This window comes from Perca fluviatilis, chromosome 19, assembly GCF_010015445.1.
Source record: "Perca fluviatilis chromosome 19, GENO_Pfluv_1.0, whole genome shotgun sequence".
Classification (NCBI taxonomy): Eukaryota; Metazoa; Chordata; class Actinopteri; order Perciformes; family Percidae; genus Perca; species Perca fluviatilis.
In genome coordinates this window covers 28,156,374-28,184,010 of record NC_053130.1, presented here as the reverse complement: position 1 = coordinate 28,184,010, position 27,637 = coordinate 28,156,374, and the positions used below count along the sequence as shown (strand labels likewise).

The 27,637-nt window shown below is 40.0% G+C and overlaps 1 protein-coding gene across 4 annotated transcripts in view; it reads left to right on the top strand.

Annotated features, from left to right (window-relative positions):
* Positions 1-27,637, top strand: part of dntt (deoxynucleotidyltransferase, terminal) — a 148,002-nt gene that overhangs the window by 14,639 nt on the left and 105,726 nt on the right. For 3 of the 4 annotated variants that reach the window (XM_039784815.1, XM_039784814.1, XM_039784817.1), the window contains exons 4-6: positions 18,192-18,362; positions 25,093-25,164; positions 25,373-25,496. In XM_039784815.1, coding sequence (XP_039640749.1) covers positions 18,192-18,362; positions 25,093-25,164; positions 25,373-25,496 — 367 coding nt within the window. The remainder of the gene's footprint in view (positions 1-18,191; positions 18,363-25,092; positions 25,165-25,372; positions 25,497-27,637) is intronic. The other variant, XM_039784816.1, reaches the window with a different exon arrangement.

Genomic DNA, 27,637 nt, shown 5'->3' with positions numbered 1-27,637 from the left:
CCCTTTTGAGGGGACTGAGATACTGTGTGTATGGGTACGGGTGTATGGGTTATTCATGTACGTGGGTATGTGTGTTTCTGTGCATGTCTTTGTGGTGGTATGTGCTTGTATGACTTTGTGATGAAATGATAACTGATATGAACAAAAACCTTTAATCTTTTGAACCTAGGCTACTCATTATTTTTTTGCAAATTTGCTGGTTCTCAGTTATTAAGAATGGGGAGTGTTTTCAGAAGTCAGATTTAACACTGTAGATATACAGTATTTGTAGAGATATTTGCAGATGCACTGACATTTGTTGGTTGCATATACTGTAAAAATAGCTGACGTAGCAGCCATGACGTCACCCATTAGTTTGTGGACTTCCATTTTGAAGCCTTGAGTTTGGCAATTTGGCCGTCACCATCTTGGTTTTTTGTATCCGGATGTGATGGTGGATCAGGAGCAAATGGTATCCGGGTGGAGCTGAGGAGGATGATGCGCCCAGCCAGTGTTGTTTATGGCTGCAATGGTGCTGTGCTCTGCTAAACGCTAGAAAGGGAAAGTTGCTGAATTTCATCCCTTCTTTTAGGCAACCAAAATAGTCCAATCAACTTTGATAAAGTGAAAACACACAGTGAGAGGGTCAAAGTTTAAGATAAAGACACAAACAGCACCCAAAAACAAGTCCAGGTCTATTTGAATGTTCCCAGTACCATGGTTAGCATTGCTTAGCCTCCGTCCTGATTGACAGGTCTCCGTGTAGCCACACCCCTAATGCATCCCCTGCTTTGTCGTTTATTTTAAAATAAATGGACCATAGTTTACTAAATGAACATTATGCTGTATTGAAGAAGACTTGAAAGAGACCATAAACTCATTATGAAAATGTTTATTGAGGTAATAAAGTGTCAAGTATGGTAATTTTCTCGTAGATCTTTATAGAATCTGACTTGTTTTTTCAACCAGTGGAGTCGCCCCCTTCTGGAAATTTGATAGAATGCAGTATCAAGGCACTTCTGCCTTGGCTTCAGACTTGTGTTGAGGTTTTTGTGATTGTTGTTGTAGTGGGCAAGTTTTAACACTGTGAAATTAGATTGTTCTCCTTTACTGTTGGGTTAGCATTTTTACCCTCCAGTGTTTAGCAAAAACAGATGTCAGTTAACACCTTAGTAGTCTATATCCACAACGCACGGCGTTCCACTTCCGGGATTGCTCCAATGCTGATGGAAATTCTGCCGGATGACACTATTTTTGGCCGGATGTCCGTTACCTTCTGCTTTCTTTGGGTTTTTTCTTTTTTCTGAGGACTATGGTTAACTGCTCCTCAGATCTCTGCAGGGTAAATCCAGACAGCTAGCTAGACTATCTGTCCAATCACAGTTTTCTGTTACATGACTAAAACAACTTTTGAACGTACATACAGTATGTTCCACCATAACAAGTTCCTTCCTGAACGTATTTACAACATTACGGCACAAATCGTTTTATTTAGTTTTCCCTCGTGTCTCTGTGTAACGTAAAGTGTTTCCTGCGTGTCTCTACGAAGTTCAACGCCAGACAGCCAATCACAAACATCACTAGATCTTGGTAGAAGCACGCTGCGCGCCGATCGATATGTTCCACCATAAGAAGTTCCTTCCTGACCAACACAGTCTCACTCCCTACTTGTCAAATGTCTGACTCATGGCCAAGAACCCCTGGTGTTAAGTTTCAACGAAAGAGGGGTACCTGTTGCATTATTTTTCTACTGGGTGGTCCATCAGATAGACATTCATGTTAATCCCTCACTGTCGGATATAGACGAAAGAAAAAAAAAAAACACCCTCAACTTACAATCTGTGACAGTTTTATTATTGGTATTTTTAGCCCAGTAACAGCTGTTTCAATCAACATTTATTCACGAGATCTTATAATGGTTTATATTTATTTCTTTTAATGTTATTATTTCGGTCTATTTCGGCCAGGCAAGCTGGGTTGCTTTTTTGTTTATTCATAATTTTAAAACTATAACGCTACATCTACCAACATTTATTTAGATGTTATCATGGTATTCATTTCTTTACAGAAATTACAGTCTTACACTCTTATTACAGTATACAGTATTCAGAACATTCCGATATGATCAAAGCCGATATCCCACAATGCAATGCTAGCATTCATTTCAAAGAATAGGGCAGTGATCAGAGGGTCTTTAACGCCAGTATCGCTTCAATGCACATATATTTATAGTCAGTGGTTTTGTCACCAGCAACAACATGTTGCTCAGTTTTATTTCAGTAAGTTATGCACGTAATAACGTTTAAAAAAATCAGCGGAAGTGACGTAGTAATTACAGCTCCTCGTTGTGAAAGAATGTTGCACGTTGTACATGAGTATTTACACAATAAAATATTAATAATGAAAAAATTGTGTTTTATGCTTAGCACTTTCATTTGCCTTATATATACACTATATAAAAAACCTACAGTTGAGTGTTTAGAAATACAGCCTAATGGCTTGTTTGGCTAATGTGCATTTGGCTAATGTGACTTGTAATATTGTGGAAAACAAAAAAATAAACTATTTACAAAGAGAAGCATTTTTATTTTATTTTCCATGCATAGTTATTTAAAAACACAATTTTCTAATTTTGCAGTTGATGAATATTAATAGCAAAGACGAAAGGGAAAAAACATAAGCATATTTATTGTGTTGGACTTAGTTTGATTTAAAATCACACTGCATTGTTAGTTGTTTTAAATAAATGACTTTTTTGAAATATAAATTTATGATAGGCCTAACATATTAATTATTATATTCAGAAGATGAGCCTCATATCGATCACCGTGGTTACAGCTTGTAGCCATCCTAACCTTTGTAAGCTTTACTGAGAGACTACCTTTTCAAAATTTAAGAAGGGACTAGTTTTAGGAAGTATTTTCAGGAAATTAAGAGCATAAGCAGATTGTTGCTGAGGTTTTTGTTCACATAGTAAGATGTATATAGCTTTGTATGGGTATATGTACATATACAACATGTGTTTTGGCATTTTTGGTACACTTCTACCTCAGCCTATATACTGCACACAGACACAAATCACACATCTCATTCAACCATTTCACAAACTGAGGAGTTGGTCGTGACATGGGTCAGAGGGTATCAGAGGTAATACATGATGAACCAATCCATCGGCTCTGCTCCAATATGCACCTTGGTGTTCATATGGACAACACCTTTGGCTGGAAGGCAGTGTTCAAAGTGTGCGTTATCATTTAGAACAGACACTGACAGTGAATCAGAGGGTTTATGTTATACAAAGCTGCATTACAGAGCATTATAAATATAACTGTCATGAAGGTTGTGGAGAGGAATAGAAACCAGTCTCTCCAGGCAAGCAATATGGTCTGATCTATCTTTATTCTCCATGCCAAGTATGAGCTCTTATCTTCTGGCAGAAGATATGGGTACCCCAATGTAAACTTAACATTTCTAAACTATAGGCCTATTCGGACCTATCTCAATTAAAACTTTAAATAATGTTGCTTGAGGCTGCAGGCGTTGTGGAATAGCTTCATGATATAATGCATATGGTTGTGTGTTGCTCTTGTCACTGTTTGTGAAAGATGAGCAATAGATTGTGGCTTTGTGATGTGCTTCAGTCTGACTAAATATCACTTTGTTTATGTTGTTTTTTATTGTAAGTATATGTCAGCTGTATGATAAAACAATATGTCAAGTGTTATGTCTACAGCATTTGAACTCAAGGCAAATACCCCTCTGGGGACAATAGTGTATCATCTGCAAAGTGGTCTCCATGATATGTAAAAATTAAAACGTTGTCATAGGACTATAGCAAACGCATCGTTGAAAAGGTCTCAACCTCGACAGTAAGAAATGTCAGTCTGAAGAGGATACATTACTCCTGCTTTGAAATACTGACCTCTGAACCTTGAACCCAGTACATCTTTGAAGGCTTGTCATTTAGCAACAGAAGGTGCTACACACATAGGACCAGCTGTTATAGAAAGCTCTGGACCTCAGCTGTCATGTAGATATGGTCTCCAAAGTTTACCCACTGTAAGCACTGTCAAATATGGTAATAAGCTATTTTCACCTATTTAATAATTCCATTTTTAAAATCTGATGACACCAGTGTGTTCCCCATCCCAAAAAAACCAGGATGTATCCAAAATTCTACACTGCTAACTTCTAATTATGAGAAATTAATTAATATACTTTAAAACTACAACTTCCATAAGAGCATAAAAGCTTGTGCACTTGTAGTTCTTCCGGGGTTGGTGGGGGGCTCCTGTGTTTCTGCTGTCTGCTGTGAATGGGCTTCATTCCATTTCAGATTGCCGCCGGCTGGCCAAGCAAACAGTACATGAGACAAATACATGAAAATGTATTTTATTATTATTATCTTTACTGTTTAAATCCTCAAATACAACGTTAGACAAAAACATCAATATTACGAATATTATGTATTTTTTATCATCTTATCCACCGAACGGTACGTACTACGTCACTTACGGAGTATTCCGCAGATTTTTTTTTAAACGTTATTACGGTGCATTAGCCTGGTTGACACCAGACCCTTCTCAGTTGTAACTGAGAGTGGATCTGGGAAAGGTTCATTGACAGTTCATTTCCAAAGGGGCGTCACCAACGGACACCGCTCAAATGCCTCTGGGCGCATTGGATAGTCCTTCAACCAATCAGACCAACAATCCCGGTGACGCTGCGCTTTGGTAGCCGTCATGTTGAATGTAAACAAAAAGCTGCTCGCCGTCGCTGCGTTAACATCGTCGCGTAAAGCCCGCCTCAACGGTCGTGATTGGTGTAAAACCCGCCTCAGCGGTTGTGATTGGTGCCTCGATTTTGGGGACATTGGAAATGGGTTTGAATGGGCTCTTCGCCAGATTGACTTGCAGAACAAATCTCAAATTTGCCAGAAGTTCGTCAGAGTTTACCCAGGCTAACCGTGCATAACTTACTGGAACAAATCAGAGCAACTGCTGGCGAAAAAAACACTGATTAAATATGTACATTGTATGTAGTATTGGCATTAAAGACCCTCTGATCGCTGCCCGATTGCATTGTGGGATATTGGCTTTGAATGCATCTAGCTCAGATCATATCGTAATGTTCTGTATTACAGCATACAGTAATAAGACCAAAATAATATTATTAAAATAAAGAAATGAATACCATGATAACATCCAAATATATGTTGCTAGATGTAGCATTATAGTTTTAAAAATATAAATTAACAAAAAAGCAACCCAGCTTCCCTGGCCGAAATAGACCGAAATAATAACATGGGGGCGTGTTTTTGTTTTTCGTCTATATCCGACGGTAATGGATTAACATGAATGTCTACCTGACAGACCCCCCTGTTGAAAAAGAACACAACAGGTACCCCTCTTTCGTTGAAACTTAACGCCAGGGGTCCTTGACCATGCGTCAGACATTTGACGAGTAGGGAGTGAGACTGTGACGAGTAGGAAGTGAGACTGTGACGAGTAGGGAGTGAGACTGTGTTGTCCTGAGGCTATTTTGCAGCGACACTGTGGCTCCGTCCGGCGCTTAGCACCGCCCAAGACAATTGTGATTGGTTTAAAGAAATGCCAATAAACCAGAGCACGTTTTTCTCCCATTCCTGAATGCTTCGTGGTAGTGATGGCCAAATGAAGCTTGGTGAAGCATTTTCTTCATTTTCTGAGCCCACTAGATGGCGCTCTTGGTTTTAAAAGAAAGGCCTAAGGCATTGCAATTCAGTGTATTCTCAACCCTTTGTTGAACAGAAAGCGCCATCTTGTGGGCTCATAAAATAAAGAAAATGCTTCACCAAGCCTCATTTGGCCATCACTACTGTGTGGACTAGCCAGACCCTCCTCCGCAGCGCTGTGGAGGAAGGTCTGTCAGTGTGAGACTAACAACATAGTAGTGATGAGCATTGTCAGAGGAGAAGCTCATCTGGCTCAAACACACAGTAGTATAGTCCAGTAAATGGCCACATGCACTGATGTGTGTCATGGCTAGCCAGTGCTTCTGTCACCTAGCAACCAAAACCATATGAGTTTGTCTTCAAATGACGTCCTGAGGTTTTCTTATATTATTTATTTGGCTATATTTATGTAATTTACAAAAAGGGAGCCAACATTTGCACTTTAGTCAAAATCTGGACTCTATGAAATTTCTTTTCACAATATTTGATATGTAACCTCAAAAGCTTTGCACGATACAGTGACATGCATATCAAAAGATGAAACAGGAAATACGATTTCTGTAGCTTTTAAAATTACTTTGCCTGTGGAATCTGAAACTGGAGGAGTTTGGTGACCCCCCAAGCTCCTTTTATGTCACTAATGCAGACTACAGATTTAATAGACAACTGCATAACTTCCACAACCTTAAACTGGGAAAACCATTTGTAAGAAGGATAATTATTTCTTTGATGGTAAGAGATGTATTCATCAGGAGCAAAAAAAAGGTCAGTCAGTCAAGTTGGAATCTCTCAGCTCAGTTAACAGAAGCTCTCCTGACTCATGCTCAGCATTGCTTTATAAATGCATGTGCAAAAGTGCGTTTTCTTTACTAATTCCTGCACTCACAAAGCAGCTCTATCACAGAATTATGAGCAATGCAGCTTCTCCAACAGTTAGGCTAGCATTACACTGTCCAAGTTCTCAAGTTTCAAAAGTAAAAAAATTCAAAACCACACTTTTACATTTAGCATTCAAATGACTAAAAATGTATCTCTGGAACATGACCTTTCTCAATGTTAGGTGATGCAGTTCATTCAGTTAGTTTAAACAGGGACGGGGGCGGGCGTGGTTTAGGTGTGTGTGACGGCTGCGACTGTTTGGCATTCCCTTTTCACAATGGCTGCTTCTCAGATGTTTTTGTGTTAACAAACCATCTGGCCTGTCAGGTTCGTAGTTGGCTACTCGGTGAGCAAGTTTCACTCAATTTGATCATCTTTTAGTCTGGTATCCAGTTCTTGTGATACATTTATGGTTGCATGTTTGTGGCATTTTCAGACATGGCTGTAATTATAGAAGAACAGTGAGGGCACAGATTACAGCGAAACAAACATTTTCAGCACCCAACTCCGGAAAAAAGTAGTTTTTACCTTTCCGTTGTTGTACTGATTAAAGAAATGTCTATTTTAGAAGCGCTGGTCGAAATATTTTTGAACCTTGGATAGAACAAGGCTGGCTGTTTCCCCCTGCTTTCAGTCGTTATGCTAAGCTAAGCTAAGCTAAGATAATCACCTCCTTGCTCCAGCTTTATACTTAATACCCAGATATGTGAGCGTGGTATTGATTATCTCATTTAATTATCTGTGAGAAAGCAAATATCTACATATCTACATTTCTCAAAAACCATTCCTTTAACTACTGCAACAGACAATGAGGCCCACGCACAGCATACTTATCAACAGCTGGATTTGTGTGAGTGTTTGTATAAGTGCGCAACATTTTAAATGAATTGCTCGTTTTGGGAGCAAGACGAAGAATACAACACAAACAATCGAACAATTTTCCAAAAAACAATTTCTTTGACCAACCAAACCAATTACTTTGACAGTAATACAGTGTGGTGAACCAAACACCCAGGGGCTTTAAATGATGTATATGCGTATCCATGTGTAACCATGTGTACTCATATGTACACCGCTCATTTTGGTGTATGCTGTTTGTGCATGTCAGTGTCGGATGGATTCAATAGACAGGCAGAGGAAGTGTCGGAGGAAACAACCTGCGACGATTTCAGGATGGAGGGGAGCATCCTGGGGCCAGCAGGGTGTGCTGGTGAAGGGGGAGGAAGTAAGTGGTGCAGAGAGGTGTCAGCGTCTCAGCAACAGCACCCCAGTGAGGTGTCAATCATGCACCGGCAGCAAGCGGCCCCTTCATTCCACAGCCGTGCACTATTGATTTATTCATCCCTGCTCTTCATCCCTCCCCATCTCTGCCTCACACTTTGCCACCACTTCTTCCTGCTCTTTTTGTTATGACTAACACACCCACCTTCCGTCTACCCATTCTTGCTGTACTCTCTCTCACTCTTGCTGTCTCTTGCTGTGACTGAGAAATCAACACTGTCCACACACACACACACACACACACACACACACACACACACACACACACACACACACACACACACACACACACACACACACACACACACACACACACACACACACACACACACACAGTCAAGCCTACACCCTCTCTTTTTGTTATCTGCGTAGCCATGAGTCCTCTGCTGTCATAATTTCCCCATAAGCCTGACGTGCGCTGACACCAATATTGACATTTGTGTCTCGGCTGATTGACGCACAGCCTTTTTTTATGATGGCAACACACATTACACACCGATTTACACACACAAACCAACATATACAAGCGTACATAGTTTGTGAGGCGAACAAGGGGAGGGGAAAGAAAAAGGGAGAAAGAAGTACAAAGAGAAATGGCTAAATATCCAGAATTTTTTTATCCTTCAGCCAAAGGCCTCCAATGTATTGTTAGCAGCAACGCTACGGATGAAGAGATGAGTGGACAGGGTATGGGAGCGCTGAACCTTAAATGCATCAAATTGATTCCCTTCCATCCTCCAGCAGAGTTAACATTCTCAACTTAGCTAACAAACAAAAAGCCTTAAGGATCAGAAAAGGGTCAAGCAATGCTTGTTCGGAAGTTTTTAATACTTTTCATATGAGATCCTGTTGGATTTTATACTAAAACGCCTTCTACTTTCCTTTGAAGGCATTCCTAGAAACCAAAGTCAAAGAAACTTCCTTGCCTCATCCGAGGCAAACCTTAAAATGACATGAAGAAAAAAAAAATCCAGAACTACGTCCTATGCTTATTCATTAGACATGGGATAGATAATATCCATCTCCTAGCTGTTAATCGTGTTAAAACTCTTCTCAGTGGGTTCTCTGACCTCCTTTTATGGTTTCCTTTTGCGCATGCAGCGAGGCGGGCTGCTGTGCGAACATAACTCGCAGGCATGTCCGTGATATCCGGTGGTGGGGGGTAAATCGGCGTGCTATATCAACGTCCCTGCGCACCAAGTCCCTCTACCAGCTTTTACTCCTCATTAATTAGATGAGCACATATGCAGGGTGGGTTTTTCAGCCCGCAGCGCTGACTCCACGCAGCTGCTAGGACAACATGACAGTTGACAGACTGCAGAGAGTGTGTGTCTGTGTGTAACATCTTAAAATCCAGTTTTTCTACAGGTGCGATTATTATAATTGGCTGTTCTGCTTGAGTGTGATTTTGTAACAAGAAGCAATAATGCAATTTTGCCACTCCACTAGTATCAAGTTGTACTTTAGAAAAGCACCATGACTTGTTTGCTCCCAGGAGTGCAATAATCATCATTCCTGGCCTCTTGGTGGCAGTGGAACAAGCTGTCGGCATGGCATAATTGCTGGGTTGTAGTAGTAAACAGTTGCTCATTTACACGTCCAGCAGACACAGAGCGACATTGTAGCATTCGTTTGGAGTCGTGTTTCTGGCACCTGATGATATAGAATCTTCTTTTAAGTCTGTGTTGGTCTTTACCAGTGGTGTAGTCTAGTTTATTGTAGTCTCGCTTTGCCAGACCCTCCTACACAGCGCTGCGGAGGAGGAGTCTGGCTAGTCCACACAGCATTCTGGGATGGGAGAAAAATGTGCTCTGGTTTATTGGCATTTCTTTAAACAGGGCTCTCAAGCCTCACGCATTCACTGTGAGACACACGCATTTCAGCCAGTTCACATGCTCACACGCCACACCTTGTATTTCTCACGCCGATGAAGGCACAAACGCACTGAAAGCGATAATTGACGCGCCTGCATCGACCCCTCCTTTTTTCATTTGTGAACGCCATCACAATTATTATTGGGCATTTTTAAAGAAACTTTGGGCACTCAGCTGCCGTTACAATTTGCAATACTGTATTAATTAGTGCAATATATTTATTTAAGAAGACAAACAATTTTAATCAGTGATTTCAGTAGAGATATTAGTCTAGGTGTGTGGTATAGTTTAACTTAAAGACTGGAAAAGAACAGTGTATCGCGTCTATCATTAGATTGTTTAAACATTAACATACACATACAGTATGTTTCTGTATGTGACTTCACGTTAATAACATAAGCAAGCTTTGTAGGGGTTGCACAGGGGTTTTACTACGCGTTTCTCAAGTTCACAGGTTTTATACCGGCTTTCATTTTTAGCAGAGAGCATACATCAATAGCTTCAATACAAATGTCAGCGTACATGAAAGAAAAAGAATCCTCTCAGCAAAACATAACAAAAAAAACAAAAAGGGGGTAGGCCTATTAATTAAAAATCACAAGTCAAAAGCAAAAAGGCTAGAGAAAATAAAGTCAAAATTTATTAGCAGCATACACAGGGAGATTTATCAAAGCAGCAATTTCCTAGATACAGTATATCTCTACACATCTTTCTTGCAACTTTACTACACTTTACTTTTTTCAGTGAGGAAAAAAACTATTTAAAATCGTTCATAAACCAAACAAAGGAAGGCTTAGAATGTCTCCACTTACTACAATGGTTATGATACTTACCAATGAGAACAAGCCTATTAACCAAGTCAGATATAGATGATTTGTAGCACACCCTGCACACTTGCACAACACAAGCGTGCCCCATCATCCCCTATCCAATTACAAGCTTGCCTCTCCTATTTGTCTCATGCTGGGAAGAGAGCCCAGCTGTGTGTGTGTGTGTGTGTGTGTGTGTGTGTGTGTGTGTGTGTGTGTCTGCTGTGTAGTCGTTCCCTTTGCATGTGCTGTAGTAAACGGGTCAGTGCGTCTCCTGGGTGAGCTGGACTGAAGTCTGCTGCACACTGACCTGAGGCTGCATGTCTGCACAGGACCGTGGGTGGTGAAGTGACCTCAGATCATGGCTTGGTTAGGGGAGAGGAAAAACAAAGGCATGCATATGTCCAAGTCTGCCCTGAGCTCTGGTCACACCAGGCTGCATAAAGTCCAAGTCCTGGATTTAGAATTCCTCCACTTTACTCCCTGTAGAGGGTTTCCATAGTTATCCCATAGGCACTTTTTTTTAATTTTTTTTTTACACTGGCTAGTTTGATCAGCTGTATGGTATTTCACTTATATGTATTTCAATACTGTTCTTTTCTTAAAAATAGCTGGTGCATGCATTCCATGAAGGGTAGAGAGTAGCAGCATGCTAGAGTTAGCATAATATGAGATGCAGACCCAAATGTAATGAGTGATTACCAACTTATTTCTGAGCTTCTTGTGCTATCTCAGGTTTCCTGTGTTCTTGAAGCTTCACTAAGCAATATTTGTTGACTCCAATGAATCCCTGTAATATAAAAAGGGTCGCTTGTAGTGTCGATCCCAATGAGAATCAAACATTGTCTACTCCTGGTTGCATAGCGACAACAGGACATTAGCAGCACCTGTAGTCCTCCATCAGTGGTTAGAAAGTCCAGACTGCAGAAAGAAAAATACAGATCACGTCTAAAAGATGCTGTGGCCAGTGAAAGCAGCTTTGTATCGGTTAGTATTGATTTGCTAAGATACACATCGGATGGATGACTGAGAAACGCGACAGTAGGAAAAGCACAGGTGTAAAGAAAAAAAAAAAAAAAAAGATGAATGGCTGAATTCCACTTTGGTGCTTCAGTTTCAGGGTCCTGGCATTGAGCATGCTGTCTCACTGTCACCACTTGCTGGGACACTTCAACGTGTCTGCTGTGAAAAAGGAGCCTTGTACAATAGCAGAGTGAAAGGCTGGTCAGATTAGAAGTGAACCAAACATTAGAACAAAGACACCCGTCTAATTTCTCAGAAGTTTGTGCACCTAACGCCAGAAACACACTGGAACACACACACCGCAAATAGCCACGAAGCGCTGTGAAGCAGAGAGACAGACACACACACACACACACACACATCAAAAAGAGACTTGACTTTAGACAGCGTACAGTACATATTACCTAGCAATCGTCATTGCACATCTGTATATGACACAATACCAAAGAAAATAAGACATTGTCTGTGGGAGATCATTGTTTACATCAGGGGTGTCAAACTCATTTTCACTAAGGGCCACACTGGAAAAAGAGAATCACACCAAGGGCCAGACATGTATAGAGTTTATTGACGTGCTTTTGTTACTGTATGTGAATGAATGAAAACTCTCTGCTTCTGGGGGAATTTCTGATTCTCAGAGTTGGCAAATCTTAGCCATATTCTGCTTTGAATAACAAGTAATTGCAGTTTAAAAAACACTTTCCTGTGTTTTTGGTTTGGCGCACAACTAGGCGGGCCGAAATCTATTGTGAACCCAAATTGATATACGGGCCGGATGTAAATCTGCCGGATTTGGCCCGCGGGCCTTGAGTTTGACACACGTGGTTTACATGATCCTCTTTAAATCGGTCTGAAATAAAAACTATAACTGCTATAGCATTCACTCTCTTTGCACCAGAAAGCAAAGGCTTCTGTCTTTCCTGTCCCCACGTTGTGTGCTCGCGATGATGTCATCACGTTACGTGACGTCTGGCGGGCTGCTAACTAGCAGTGGCGACAGTGTATTTCCCCGTAATGGCCGCTGGGGGAGATTGTTGTTTACATGATCCTGTACAAAACGATCTAAAACAAAAACCAAAACAGCTGGATCCTTTATTCTTTTTTCAGCCGAAAGCGAAGGCTTCCGTCTTTCCCGTCTTAACGTACGCTCGTGATGACGTCGTAATGTTACATGGCGTCCAGTGCAAAGCAGCAGGCGGACCGTTTCATCAAAATGCCTTTACGCTCTGCTCATAAACATTAGTATAATATAAAAATATATTACTAAAAGGTAGACATTTCAAATAACGTCTGAAGTGTTAAGGAAAGTTTTGTTCATGTTTCTACATTTAGAAATATTTTGTGTATTAATTTAGTAAAAATTCGTGAAAACACATTTTCCGATTTTTATATTTTTTTCATTTATGACACCATTTTAATACTTATATTAATTATTATGGTTTACTGACTAGCATAACCTTTTAGCTTAGGTTGTACTGATTTTGGGGGTATGAAGCATTTGAAGATACTCCAGGAAATGACATCACAATAAGCAGACATACCAATTCAGGCACTGGAGGACCTTTTCTCTTGCAGAGTTCAAAGGGTTAATGGCATAGTTTTTTTTTTTTAGATTACTGACTATTTTACCAACAGAAATGAAAACCATGACTCTCTCTTTGTTTCCCCCCTCCCTCCTCCACCCCAAGGGCCCCCTAGTGCAACTGTACTGCCTGCACCGTCTATATTTACGCCCCTGCGTCAGTACCCTCCAATGTTGGAACTGAGGGGGGCTGAATTCAGTTTGACCTTGACAGGTGGCTCACTTCTCTGATTCTTTTAGAAATGCCTTGGTGTTGCAAACATATATATGAATCCTATTTGCACATTATTTCATTCATTGTTTATCATTCTTGTTACATAGAAATGGATTAAACAGACATAATATTACACATAATTTATATTAAGAATGAATGAAGAAGGTAGAGGACTTTTGTCGACCACAAGAGGTTTTCTAAGACGAAAATGGCAAGATGGCAGTTTGTTCTTTGAAGCTAGTAATACAATTTGTGGGTTGCAAAATAACTTTTGTAGGAGGCGTTCAGTGTAATAACACACCAAATTAAACGTACATGTGAGACAGCACACAATTTGAAAACAAAAAAGCAAATAAAGAATGCAATTATCACATTTGCCTCACTCACAGAAGCGCATAACTCAAAATGCTCAGGGGCTTTGGAAAGAAGAATACCCTGAGGAGTCTCACGCAGCCACACATTAGCGTTTCCTGTGATGTGAAATGTGATAATTGTATCAAGTCACTTTTCCATGAAATTTGAGATGTGCTACATAAATCTTTTGTGAGCAGTTTGCTCTGGCTTTTCTGACCATGAAGTGTTTTTCTGATTGTTTTTAAGCTGGCGGCTGAGTTGGAAGAACTATTATACCTAGCACTTCATTTCAGAGAATTCCACCCTTCTTGCTTCAATAAAAACAGCTCCATTTTTCAGCAAAAGTGCTGCCTATTCAAAAATAATACAAGTTCTCAAATGATTACAGGCACAAAGCCCACCTGCAGCTCTTTATTCCTGACTGCACCAGCATGCTCCATCTCAGAGACATTCAGACAGCAGTCTCATTTGAAATGGCTTGTCATAGCCTTCATAGGAACATTACCTGTTTAGCTAATGAATGGCTCTGCTGATGATCCAGCTCCTATGTGGTGACATGTTTTTCTCCACTTGGTTCCACAACAGCAGCTCATCACTTCAGCAGCAGCACAAATGTTCCGCTGCATGTCGTCAATATCACAAAGTGGGATGGTGAAGTGTTTTCTCCTCACTGGCAGTGAAGTGCAATAACTGATCAGGGTTTGGGGAGGATAGAGCCACCCTGTGGCCATTTACAAAGCGAAATAGTTTGTTTTCCCTCGACTATTTGGTCAAACAAATATTATTTTTAATTTGTTGCAAAACATTTTTAGTATGGCTGTCAATCGATTAGAATTTTTAAATCGTGATTAATCGCACAAGTGTCCTAGTTCACTCGCGATTAATTGCAAGTTAATCGCACATTTTTTTATCCATCCTAAATGTACTTTAAAAGAGATATTTTCAATGCTCAAGTGGTATTTAAAGTGATGGTTCGGAGTAATTTCACCCTAGGGTCCTTTGAACCATGACCTCGAGCCAAACACCCCCCCAGAAGCTTTTTCCACCTGGGTCTAACATTGGACGAGTTAGCATAGAGTAGCGTTATCAGCTGAATAGCTTAGCGGGCGAGCGGATGGATCCAGAGTGTCTTCCATTACCCCACTACGTACCGAAATAATACAAACTTATTATTCAGTATAATTATGGTTATGTACTCATAAAACGATGGATTGTAAAGTTTGTAAGTACACCAGAAGTTTATGTAAATAACACTTGCCTGCTTTCTTCTTCTCTCTGCTGTTGTTGTTGCTGCTGTAAGACAAGTGCTCAGGGCCGTCTACAAATGACCACACCGAAAAGAGATGCAAAAAAAATATTTATTAATTTAACTTTTTTTAAAGTAAGTGCTGTAGTGTAATAGCAGGAGACAAGTTATAATTGAGGTAAGTTTGGAGACATTACCTTATTTAATCATTAAATTAATAAATATTTTTGTTGCATCTCTTTTCCGTGTTGTAATTTGTAGACGGCCCTAAACACTCTTACTGCCCGGTAGTAACAGCAGCAGCAGCAGCAGCAGCAGAGACGAGAAGCCAACAGGCAAGTGTTATTTACATAAACTTGTGGTGTAGTTACAAACTTTACAATCCATTGTTTTATAAGTACATAACCTATTTGTACTAGTGTAGAAGTTTGGTATCATTTCGGGCATTATTAGTGGGGTCATCTTAAGAGACACTCTCGGATCCATTAACGCCTGCACTAAGCTATTCAGCTGATAATGCTAGCTCGTCCAGTGTTCGACCCAGGTGAAAAAAGCTTCTGGGGGGGTGTTTGGCTCGAGGTCATGGTGCAAAGGACCCTAGGGTGAAATTACTCCGAACCATCACTTTAAAGGTGCTCTAAGAGATGTCCAGTGACGTCACTTCTTGTTGACGTTCGAAGTATTGTCAAACTAAACGGAGGCTAGCTCGCCCCTCCCCATCCCTTCCGCGCACTAACCCCCCAACCCCCAAATCTTTCTTGTCGGTTACTGGCTGGAACACTGTTTGTTATGTTTGGTGGTGCAGGTTGGCGCAGTTTGTTTTTGTTGCCGTTTGTGGAGCCTGGGCTGTCTACAGAGACCACGGTCTTTTACAGTGTGTTCAGGGGACAGTCAGCTAGTGAGGAGATGTTTGCTGTAAAACGCGTGACATCGCTTAGAGCACTTTTAAGACTCAGCGCACTCGGGTGGTAACTCAGTTCACATCAACAGTAACAATACATGCAGACAACTTAAGTCTTGTGGAGAGAAGGGCAGTCTTGAAGGGCTGTGAAACTGAACTTGCCATTCAAAAAACACTTTTCTTTATCCATTTCTGCTAAAAAAAAAGGTTTTTTGTTTTCTCCTATACTACAATGTATCTGTGGTGTTGCCAGAACTATCTCCACAGTGCTGTGGCCATTTGTCCTTACCCTTGTTTTTTTTATACATGCCTATTCCCCTTAGTTAATACCTACTCTCTCTCTAGTTTCAAACAACCTCTGACTACTCTGTACAGGCAAAAGGCAGTAAATTTGTTTTTGGTCAAAAATGAGTTAATGATTTTTTGGGGACATTCAAGACATCCTTTATCATGTAGAAAGGTATCTTGAGTCAATGTTGTTGTTTTTTCGACAAAATAATGGGTTGTCTTAACAGTATATACAGTAGCTATAAGTAATTATAAATCATCAAAAATATATGCCATGGACACTAGATTTTATGCAGGTGTTGATTGTATAATGATTTTGTAAATGGTGATCAGCAACCAAATATTGATAATGTGGAAGTTACTGGCTTTTGCCTTGGCGTGACTTCTTACTTTTTGCAAAATAGAGGTCAAAAGTCAAAAAGTCAAGTTTGGGGTCAAGATTTTTTATGTAGATAAATTGCATTACTAAAACATCTAATTGCCAGACTTCCAGTGTCCTACCTATAATCATAGAATTCATTTGGCTGGACATCTAAAAAACTCTAGCGAGTCTTTTGCCTTTGTAGGGTAGTGTTAGGGAGCACATTATTGTGTGCTTTGTACATTATTTGTGCAGTTTTAAGATCAACTGGATCACTGAATTTTAAAGCGTCTGTGTTAATAAATAGTGCGTTGGTTGGTTCGCTAGCTAGTTGCTGACTTTGTCTGTCCGTGTGTCGTTTGGTGCTGACTGCGAACCTTAATACGTGGGACTGTAGGGTCCTCTGTTGGTATGTGATACAATCGATCAGCGATTTGATCCAGTATTCAAGAAAATATTGATTGTAGCAACTTTAAACAAACAACTTTAGAATTAAAGAAAAAAAATAAGATTGTTGGCAGATTTGTGTGCTCTCTCGTAGATTCATCCATTCGTTCCTTGATCCTGACTGCGGCCTATTTGAGCGTTCCAACATGTCCTTTGTAAAGGGGGAGCTCGTGGCTGCTCCCCTGGGGGAGCGTGTTGTGAACAAGTAGAAAATGACAGGTTCCTGTCTGGTGTTTGCCAGCCTCTAACGTCTCTGTCCGGTCATCCAGAAGAAAAACCAACATGCAGCACGTACCACTTTGAGGTGACGGTGACAGGGACAGGGACAGAGAAAGGAGTGATAAAGGAGGGAGGTGGGGGGGGAGGAAGGACTGTAGGGAGTTCCGTTCCCTGCCTGGTTTTCTGTACGGGTCAGTGCATCCACATGTGAATGCACACCTGACAAAATTTTTGCTTGGTCTTGCTTTCTTTTGTGGGTTTTCCCTGTCTTACCTTTGTTTAAATACTTTGAAGAATTGGTCGTTCATGCAGACATTTGATGCGTGAGGCATCAATACTTGAAAATATTAAGAGTAATTGTTATTCCCACATTTACTTTCCTCAGTCTGAATTCCCATTGTCTCCAAAATGTGTGTACGCATGGGTCAGAGTATGCGTGGAGGAACGCACATTCTCCCGTCAAGTTTGTTTTTTATAAATTACAACCTTTGCGTGGGCAATGGCGTACGCGCATTTTCAGCCCCGTTTTGTGCGTACGCCACGTTTATAAATGAGACCCCAGGACATTTGTATTTTTTTCTAATCTTAACATCTCTTTGAATCTTGACAATATTATTATTATTATTATTATTATTATTATCTTATTTTACTCTCTTGTTGTATGTACTATTTGTGTTCCATTTTTCTGGGAACCCTGCTGGAGCTGCTCCCCCCGCGACCCGATACCGGATAAGCGGACGAAGATGGATGGATTGTCTGGGAACCTTTTTATTTACTTATTTATTTATTTCTGACATCTATCATTGTCCTTAACTTGAAATTGAACTGTGTATACTCATTGCCCGGCCCTCATGTGTTATCTCTGACATTTTGTCTGCTGTTTATGTGCAAACGTTTTTGGTCTGTAGATTGTTAAAACCGAATTGCCCTTTGGGATAAATAAAGTTGTTTGAACTGAACTGAATCTTCTATATTACTCCTCTTTCTCCCCTCACCTGTCCTTGCCTTCCTCTCCCTGGAGGATGCTTTTGAAGTGCTGGCGGAGAGCTATGAATTCAGCGAGATGGAGGGTCCATGCCTGGCGTTCAGGAGAGCGGCGTCTGTCCTGAAGAGTCTGCCCTGGGCGGTGCGTAGCCTGGGGGCAACTCAGGACCTGCCCTGCCTGGGGGAACACACCAAGGCAGTCATGGAGGTAAAGTAAAGCCCAGAGCCTCCTTGCTGACAGCCAATCCATCTGTATAATGTTTGGAATGAAACAGCAGTGTTTAATTTGGGCAGCCATACTAGTTTGATTTTCTGAAACCATACCCTGTGAATGCAAAGTTTTCGGAAGCCGACTCTCAAATTTCCAAACAAGGAGAGTTTTCAAATCCGTCACAATAAATAATGCGACGCTTACTGTGATGGATTACCTCTCTCACCTCACAACTTTCAGGTCTCTTGAAGTTTTTTCGTACCGTTGTGAAATGATCTGTGGCTGCCTTGAAGGGGGAAAGTCAATCTAGACACTTTGGCAAATGCATTGGAAAATGGTAGCAGTAACGCTAAGTATATGTGATGTGATTAATGAGCTACAACACCCAAAACCCAAAACAGGATGGTTGTTTAATATAGCAGTGAAGTATTATAACCGTTATTACTAAGTTTAACAGAGAGAAGTGACTATGATGGTAACACAGTCCGCTTTGATAATGAAAGCCATACATATTCGTAGCAAATTTAGCTGTTGGTGGGTGTCTGAAATTGGTTTATGTCCCTTCAGATAAAGATATTATGCGCTTGGGTGTTTTCAACTTTTTGCTCCTTCCCAAATGATGGCAGCAATAGTCGGCTTGGATTCACAAATTAATAAATATCACGCAGTGGAAACGAGTGGAGTGAATCTCACTGACACTTCCGGGTCTCAGAAATAATGGAGCAACACCACATTTATGGGTTTTCTGGGTTTGTCATATTTTAAGAGAAGGCAAACAATATGAGCAGCTGACAGACAGCGAGGCCTTGATAAGAGAGAGAGAGAGAGAGAGAGAGAGAGAGAGAGAGAGAGAGAGAGAGAGAGAGAGAGAGAGAGAGAGAGAGAGAGAGAGAGAGAGAGAGAGAGAGAGAGAGAGAGAGAGAGAGAGAGAGAGAGAGAGAGAGAGAGAGAGAGAGAGAGAGAGAGAGAAAAAAAAAAAAAAAAAAAAAAAAAAAAAAAAAAAAAAAAAAAAAAAAAAAAAAAAAAAAAAAAAAAAAAAAAAAAAAAAAAAAAAAAAAAAAAAAAAAAAAAAAAAAAAAAAAAAAAAAAAAAAAAAAAAAGGATGACACCTTTATGGATTTGAAAGTTAGCAGCCTTTAAATCATATATCCATATAGTCCATATATTCCGTACAAGGTTGAATAAATTTAAATTGCAGGCTAGTAAAGCAGTGTTTTTTCTTTCACTTCCTATATTTGGGTCGGCTAGCGTTCTCAGCGAACTGAACTATTAGCGGACTTGGAAATAAACTGAGTCCCCTGTTTTCCAGTGGTGGAATGTAACTAAGTACATTTACTCAAGTACCTTACTTACTTAAGTACAAATTTCAGGTACTTGTACTTTATTCGAGTCCTTTCTTTTCATGTCACTTTCTACTTCTACTCGGCTAAATTTCAGACAGAAATATTTAACTTTTTACATTACATTAATCTGATAGGTTTAGTTTATATTTTTGCACACAAAACACATGTAGTGTATAAAATACCATGTATTATTATAAATTAAACCACCCAACAATATATCGGCTTACAAGTCCAGCTGGAATGATTAGCCGATTGATTAAACACTTTGACTAAACACCAGTTGATTGACAGAAATGTTTGGATCATTTCCAGTTTCTAAAATGTGAGGAGTTTTCTTCATTGAGTACTTTTACTTCTAATACTTTAGGTAAATTTTCCTGATGATACATACATACTTTTACTTAAGTAACATTTTCAATGCAGGACTTTTACTTGTAAGAGAGTATTTTTACAGTGTGGTATTAGTACTTTTTCTGATGTAAAGGATCTGAATACTTCTTCCACCACTGCAGTTTTCAAGCAGACCAGAGTTTTGAGTTTGTTTGGTCTGCACCAGGGTTGGAATGAGCTTTCGCACCACTCCAAACAAACCAGACTACTTGACCAAACGCTCCTGGGTTCGGATAGCATGGAACAAATGGCTCAAGTGTGAAAGCAAAAACCCTAAGACAAATATACAGACTGAGAACACCAGCTTTATCTCTAAATAAGTTACCGCTGGTGGAATGTCAGAGCTATAAGGGGGAAAAGTAGCATTTATATTGGGGATAAAACATGTCTTTGGAACAAACTGACAATATGCTTAAAGGGATACGCCACCGTTTGTTGAAATAGGGCTTATCACGGTCTCCCCTAGCTGTAGATAGGTGGGCCAACGCATTTTTTGTGTATGCATCGTTTTAGTCCGGTGCAACACCGGCAGAGCCGCTGCTAGTTAGCTTAGCATAGTGAATGGAATCCTATGTTGCCGGTTAGCATGTTGTGAGTAAAAGTGAGCCAACAAAAGACAAAAAAACAACCTAATTACTTGCACTGAGACAAAAAATTTGTTGGCCCACCTATCTACAGCCAGGGTAGACCGTGATAAGCCCTATTTCAACAAAATGTTGTGACTACAGGTAGCCGTTAGCCTCGTGAGACCGTCCTGATCTCGCGAGCTCCAGATTTCCACTCGCAGATCAGTCTGGCATCTTGAGATAGAGAAAATTTGGAGCCGTTCGCCAAACGACCGGGCCAATCAGCGTTGGTTTTGAGGCGGGTTTAGGTGTGACGCAACAAGAAGCGTCTATAACCAACATAGGTGGTGATAGACAGATGGTTTATCCAATCAGCTAACCAGTATTTTCAGACAGCGGTAGCCCTAATTCCGCTTGCTAATGCTTTTTTCTCTTGGATCCTTCTTTTGGAATATGGACCGGGAACCTGAAATGGTGCCTTTTATTCCTAAATTCTCGTTACACAAACGGCAAATATCCTTTACCGACATGTTGCTTGCTGAGCTAAAGAGCTATGCTTTGCCTGAAGCTGCAGGGGTAGCCTGGCTTGTGGTTGTATTTTTCATACGCTTCGTTGATCTGATTGGTTGATTTGGCCCGTCTATCACCAACATAGGTGGTGATACCTGCCGTTAGACAGAGCCGTTTCTTCCTATGCATAGGACCCCCACAGCCACTAGGGGGCCCCCAAGCTGCAAGTTCAGCCCGTTCAGCCTCAATATATTTAGGGAGAAATAAAATGACCTGTCTTTATTTGTATCCACTAGCAAGTAGCCTTCTTTGTTCTACAAAAAAATACAAAATAAAAACATGTTTGAGGAAAATCCTGTATCTGTTGCATTTATTAACATAGAGGAGCCTCATTGTTAACTTTTTTACTATCATTTTCTGTAGGTTTAAATTGCTTGGGTCAACTTGAGATGTTTAATTTGAATTTGAGAGAGGTTTTTACAGATTGATTCATCTCCACGGATCATATTAAAGGTTTGAATCCCCCCCCTTATCGTAGTTTGACATAATAGGGGCCCCCAAACAGCATCTTGCATAGGGTCCGCCAAAAGCTAGAAACGGCCCTGGCGTTAGAATACAATCTTAACTGTTGTGAATCCAAGCTGACTACAACTTTAAACTTTAACGTTCTTGTCCCCAGGAGAAGATTTAGAGCTGGGTGAACTTTGTGAACTTAATACCAGACACAAAATGCATAAAACAAACAGATAATATAAATATGTAACAGAAATGCTGAAATCCACCATGGAGGCTCACATAGAACAATGTAGCTACATCAAATGACATTGCATAAAATCATACAGCCATTATCATTCAACCATCAGCTGACTATCGTGTGCATTTCACATTTTGACTTTTTTGTAATATTCTTGTAATATAACTTTGTGCCATTTTAGTGCTCTGTCAAGAAGAATGTAGCTGAATCTTTCTTCTTCTAAAATAAATACCAATCTGCACAAATATGCTTTCAGCGGAAACCAAAATGGTGTTTCATCTTGCAGAACACATTTTGCTGTGAGTTGTTGAAGGCTAAAATAAAATCTAAAAAAATCCAATCATTCAAAAAGATATCAAAAATAGTTTCTGAAATTTGAAGTCCTAGACAGCTAACACAACTTGCCACACACATGAGCAAACACACTGACAGCCATCACACCGGTTTATCTTGACTTTGGGGGAGGGGGAGAAGTCTTATTGGGTCACTTGGCAATCATCCCCTCACCTAGAGTCGTGCTCGGGGCAGAAATCATAGCAAGTTGTCAGGGGAAGTGCCGAGAAATGTTTGCTCGGAGAGAACGCAGAGTCCCTGTCGGAGAACAAGGTGAGCGCTGCAGTCCAACTTTCTGACAATTAAATTTAAAATAACAGTCATGTTATTCTTTTGTTCAGACGCTTTTTTACCAAGCGGTGAGAGGTTTTTAGTTTTATTTTCTCCCCGCTAGGTTGTCTCTTTGAACAGATCGTGGCTCAAAACTGAAGAAAAAAAAAAAAAAAATGACATGACACGAAAAACAAAGTGAAACCAAACAGAGTAAAAACAAAACGCTTGATGTGCCTGTGAACATCGGAGTGACACTCTGTCAGCAGCGACTGAACCGCTCGCTGCTGACTGAACATCCACAGTGGGGGGAAAAGATATAAAAACCTACTGACATGAAAGTCTGGGAGCACTGAGGCACAGTCAGGGATGAATAGTCAGTATGTGTTTTTCAGTGTGCATGCAAAGAAGTGTGTCCTCCCCGGAGCAGCGAGTGTGTTAAAGCATTATCCTTGCGTTTGAGGTTGGCCCTAGCTCTAGGGTTTAAAAGCAGAGGTGGACGGGTGGATGCATCATTGAGCAGTGAGGGCTGCTTTAAACTGCACCGTACTCACTGTGTGGATCTTAGGTCCACTGGTTCATTGATACTAGATGTCATCCCTTCACGCACAGGCTTAAAAATAGGGCTGCACGATATGATGAAAACCTCTGATTGCCATTATTTCTGACTAACATTGCGATATGATTCACGATATTGGAGGGAATGATCACTTTGGTACCATTATTCTCATTTTTATTGAACAATATTCTAATTAAAATGATTATAGTGTGATTCAGTGGAATGTAACGAATTACATTAACTCAAGTGCTGTACTTAAGTACAAATTTGAGGTACTTGTACTTTACTTGAGTCTTTTCTTTTCATGCCACTTTCTACTTGTACTCGGCTACATTTCAGAGAGAAATATTGTTCTTTTGACTCCACTACATTCATCTGACAGCTTTAGTTAGTAGTTACTTTACAAATTAAGATTTTTGCACGCAAAACACATGTAGTTTATAAAATATGTTTTATTATAAATTGAACTACCCAACACTATAAAGGCCTACAAGTCCAGCTGAAATGATTAAACCATTAAAGTTGATTGACAGAACAGTTTGGATCATTTCCAGTTTCTAAAATGTGGGGAAGTATCTGACGATACTTACATACTTTCACTTAGGTAACATTTTCGATGCAGGATTTTTACAGTGTGGTATTAGTACTTTTATTAATGTAAAGGATCTGAATACTTCTTCCACTGTCTGGTGTGATTTTTGCAAGGATCTGTACCAAAACAACGATTTTTTTCTTTAGTCTGATTTCTAGTCTGGGACGTCTCTGCAGCACCACAATACTAAATTCAGAATGGTTTGACACATATTTTGCCTTTAACAAAACTTTGTGCCTCCCTGCAATTTGGATATTGCAGTAGTCCATATTGCGATTTCTATACAATTGCGATTAATTGTGCAGCCCTACTTAAATTGCACGCAGATGCTTCTTGATTTTAGATTGCAATTGTTTAACAAAGTTGAAGTAAAAGAGCTGATACAGGATATAGATCTGCTAGTCTGGTTGTTTGAACATAAAAAATTTTCTTTGCAGACTTTTTAGAACAAGCAGAAAGACGGCTTTGTATCGATGATTCTGTCTAGAAGTGACATTCCATGTTTATTAATCAAAACATTTTTTTTGTGGGCTGTACTTTTGTTTTATGTGTGAAATGTTTAGTTCTTGGACAATTTATGGGTTACACTAATGTGTTGTGTCTGCTGTAATATGTTTTCTTTATTCTTTGTATTGTGCAAAGTAGAGTATGTTGTGTGTGGACATGTGTGCGGCAAGCTGTGGATGAAACTACTTTTTGTATTGGTGTCATGTAATTCCACATTTGCATGACACTGATGAAGGTCTGAGACCGAAAACGTTGTATTTTTCTAAATAAATTATTGCTTGCGTAATGGTCAGTGTGCGGGACTTTCTCTAAGCTTTTGATCTGCTACTTTTGATCATATCCTACGCACCTGCCTGACAAAAGAGGTGTGCAAAAAAGCTTTCCTACATGGCACTGAAATAAAATATTCATTCTTGTAAAGCACAAATATACAGGGTCCCTTTCAACACCAACAACTTTTAAAATTACCCCCATGGAAGTTAACGCTGCTGCCTTTTTTGCGTTACGCATAACATAACGACAGTTCAAATGTGACCAGCAAATTAGCCGTGCTCTGCTGAAAGCGGCAGACAATTAAACACGCAACAAAGTTTTTCCGGAGCAAACAATAGAAGCTGGGGAAAACATTACCTTGGGCTTTTTTTTATTTTTTTTTATTTTTTTTTATGAACGCCATAAAACCGGCATTAATCTCAGGTTTCACAACAAAGTCGTTATTTCTTGAAAAGGAAATGGATATGAGGACACGAGGAGCACCTGATTTGAGTGGAAGCTGTTTTTAAATGAGCAGCAATTTGAGGCCATTTGTTAAGTGCTGATGGAACAGAAACCAGTAAAAGAAAACATGCCGATGCTGACACCCAAGTTTTTCCTAATGATATCATCTACTTTCATATTTTGCAGGAGGTTCTTCAATGTGGCCGTTCGTTTGAAGTCGAGAAACTACTCTCTGATGAAAGGTATCAAACACTTAAGGTCAGTAGACAGAAAAAAAACTCCAACGTTTGGTTGATTTCTCCCCATTTTTGGTGCTTTGAAAGTGCCGTGAAAATGATTTGCATTTGCTCGCATCTCTTGAGGACGTAGGGCTCTTGAAAACTTTGAATGCTAACCCTCCCCTGAGAGGGGCCTGTCATTTCAGAGCATGTCTTCTTGATTACGTCCTTACCTCGTTTCCTGCCAGCTGTTCACGAGTGTGTTTGGGGTTGGACCTAAGACGGCTGAGAAGTGGTACCGCAGAGGGCTGCGCTCATTCACTGACATTCTGGCAGACCGCAGCGTTCATCTAAACCGGATGCAACAAAATGGTACATCAACATCTCAGCATTATTTCACCCTGCCACTCCACAAATTATAGACTGAAAATTACCACTCGAGTTTGGTTCCAAGAAAGACTCAAAGAACCCTGCGCTTCATATCATTTGGACTTTTTTGTCCTTTTTTTAGGTCCCATAGGAGGCTCCTGATGTGAGCCGCTAGCTGTAATGTGTTTTCTCTAAAGTGAGATGAGATGTGACCAGCAGGGAGTTTACGGTGACAACACAATGGAAAAGGCAGCAGGGGTGTTTTTAATAAAAATCAATGAACAGTGACTGTGAAGTGGAACGCTCGCTGTGGAATTCCCATGAGCTCTCATCAATCAGCTGGGCATAGGGGGCCATCCAAGCAAAGACCGTGAGAGGTCGCTGACTTACAGTTGGAGAGTTGGGATTCATTTCCAACGTTAGAGTTGGTTCCTATTTCTGTGGGGAATCATCATATATTGCATGTGTGATATTGTTTTTCAGTTTATTCACAGTCAGTGATTTGGGATGTAGGTGTTTGGACGGTTTCCACAGCAGCAGTACATTAATGTGGTTGAGGAAAGTTGAGTTTCAACACTTGCTTAAAATCTTTTGCAGTTTGTGGTCTTTCGCAGTTTTGGTCATGTAAAATAATTGGGTGGTGTCAAAATGAAGAGTTAAGAGATGTTGGTGGTAAGCAGAAAGGTCATCATGAGGAGTCACTTTATTGTTATAATTTCTAGACTTGGAAGAGCAAAGATGTGAAAAACCCCAAACTTCCCTTTCCCGAGCCACATTAACCAGCCCCACTGGGGGATCCCGAGGCATTCCCAGGCCAGGTTGGAGATATAATCCCTCCACCAAGTCCTGGGTCTTCCCCGAGGCCTCCTCCCAGCTGGACGTGCCTGGAACACCTCCCTAGGGCATCCTTACCAGATGCCTGAACCACCTCAGCTGGCTCATTTCGACGCAAAGGAGCATATATATATATATATATATATATATATATATATATATATATATATATATATATATATATATATATATATATATATATATATATATATATGATAATGATATATAATACATCATTTACGTATTTCAACATTGAGACCACAGTTGTGGGACATGAACAAAAGTGGTGTTTGGACCCATTAAATGCTTCATGAACTTTATTAAATCACATTATTTAGTTCTTTTTTATGTCAACATGTGTAATAACACTGTTTATATTTATCAAGTTTCATATATGTATGATATATTTTAACATAAATCCCAAATTTCACTGCTGGGACTCAAGACTAAGTGGTTTTACACATTGAAAAACGAAGCCAATGGACCCAGAGCATTACAAAGTGACGACAGTAATTGACGAGTTGGGAGTGAGAATGTGTAGCAGTTCATCCTCATCCTCATCATCATCTGTGTTTTCATCAATGCTTGTCACTGTTAGCATCTTAGTTTAGCAGGTTAGCATGCTAACATTGGTTAATTAGCACACAGTTGATATTTGGTCATTTATTTATTTATTCAGGATTATTACCGTAGTAACAACTATTCTTCCTGGGGTCCACACAAAAGATAAAGCATAACAATCAATGTTACATTAATACTTCCATATTATCAATATAATACATAAATACTAGTATAAGTCTATATATATATAGTAATACTTGTATGACGCACAGTTCACATTTTTACCGAACTGCATCCATTCAAAAGACATTTCACTCTGAACCCCAAATGTCAACGTCACGGGTCAGTAGGCTTAATTCTCTGGAAACCATGAATGTCTGTACAAACTTTTATGGCAATCCATCAAATGGCTGTTTCAGATATTTCAGTCTGGAACAAAGGGGTGGATTGGCCATCTGACGTTGCCATCCTTTGAGCTATGCAACTAAAAACAAACAAATACTGATCGGTTGAAAAAAACAAAATGGTAATGAATTGAAGTGCAGTACAAGAAGATATAGTTTAAAGCTTTCGCTGCGGTCATTATTCTCTGAGGTGATGCAGTGCTCAAATCTACAACAAAAAAATGGCTGAGTGAACAGGAATACAAGCAATATAAGAGCAGCCAGACATGTAGATAACATCTGCCTCGATTGTTGCCAGTGATAGAAATCCCACAGAGCATTTAATGTTTGTGGTTAAATGTCTCA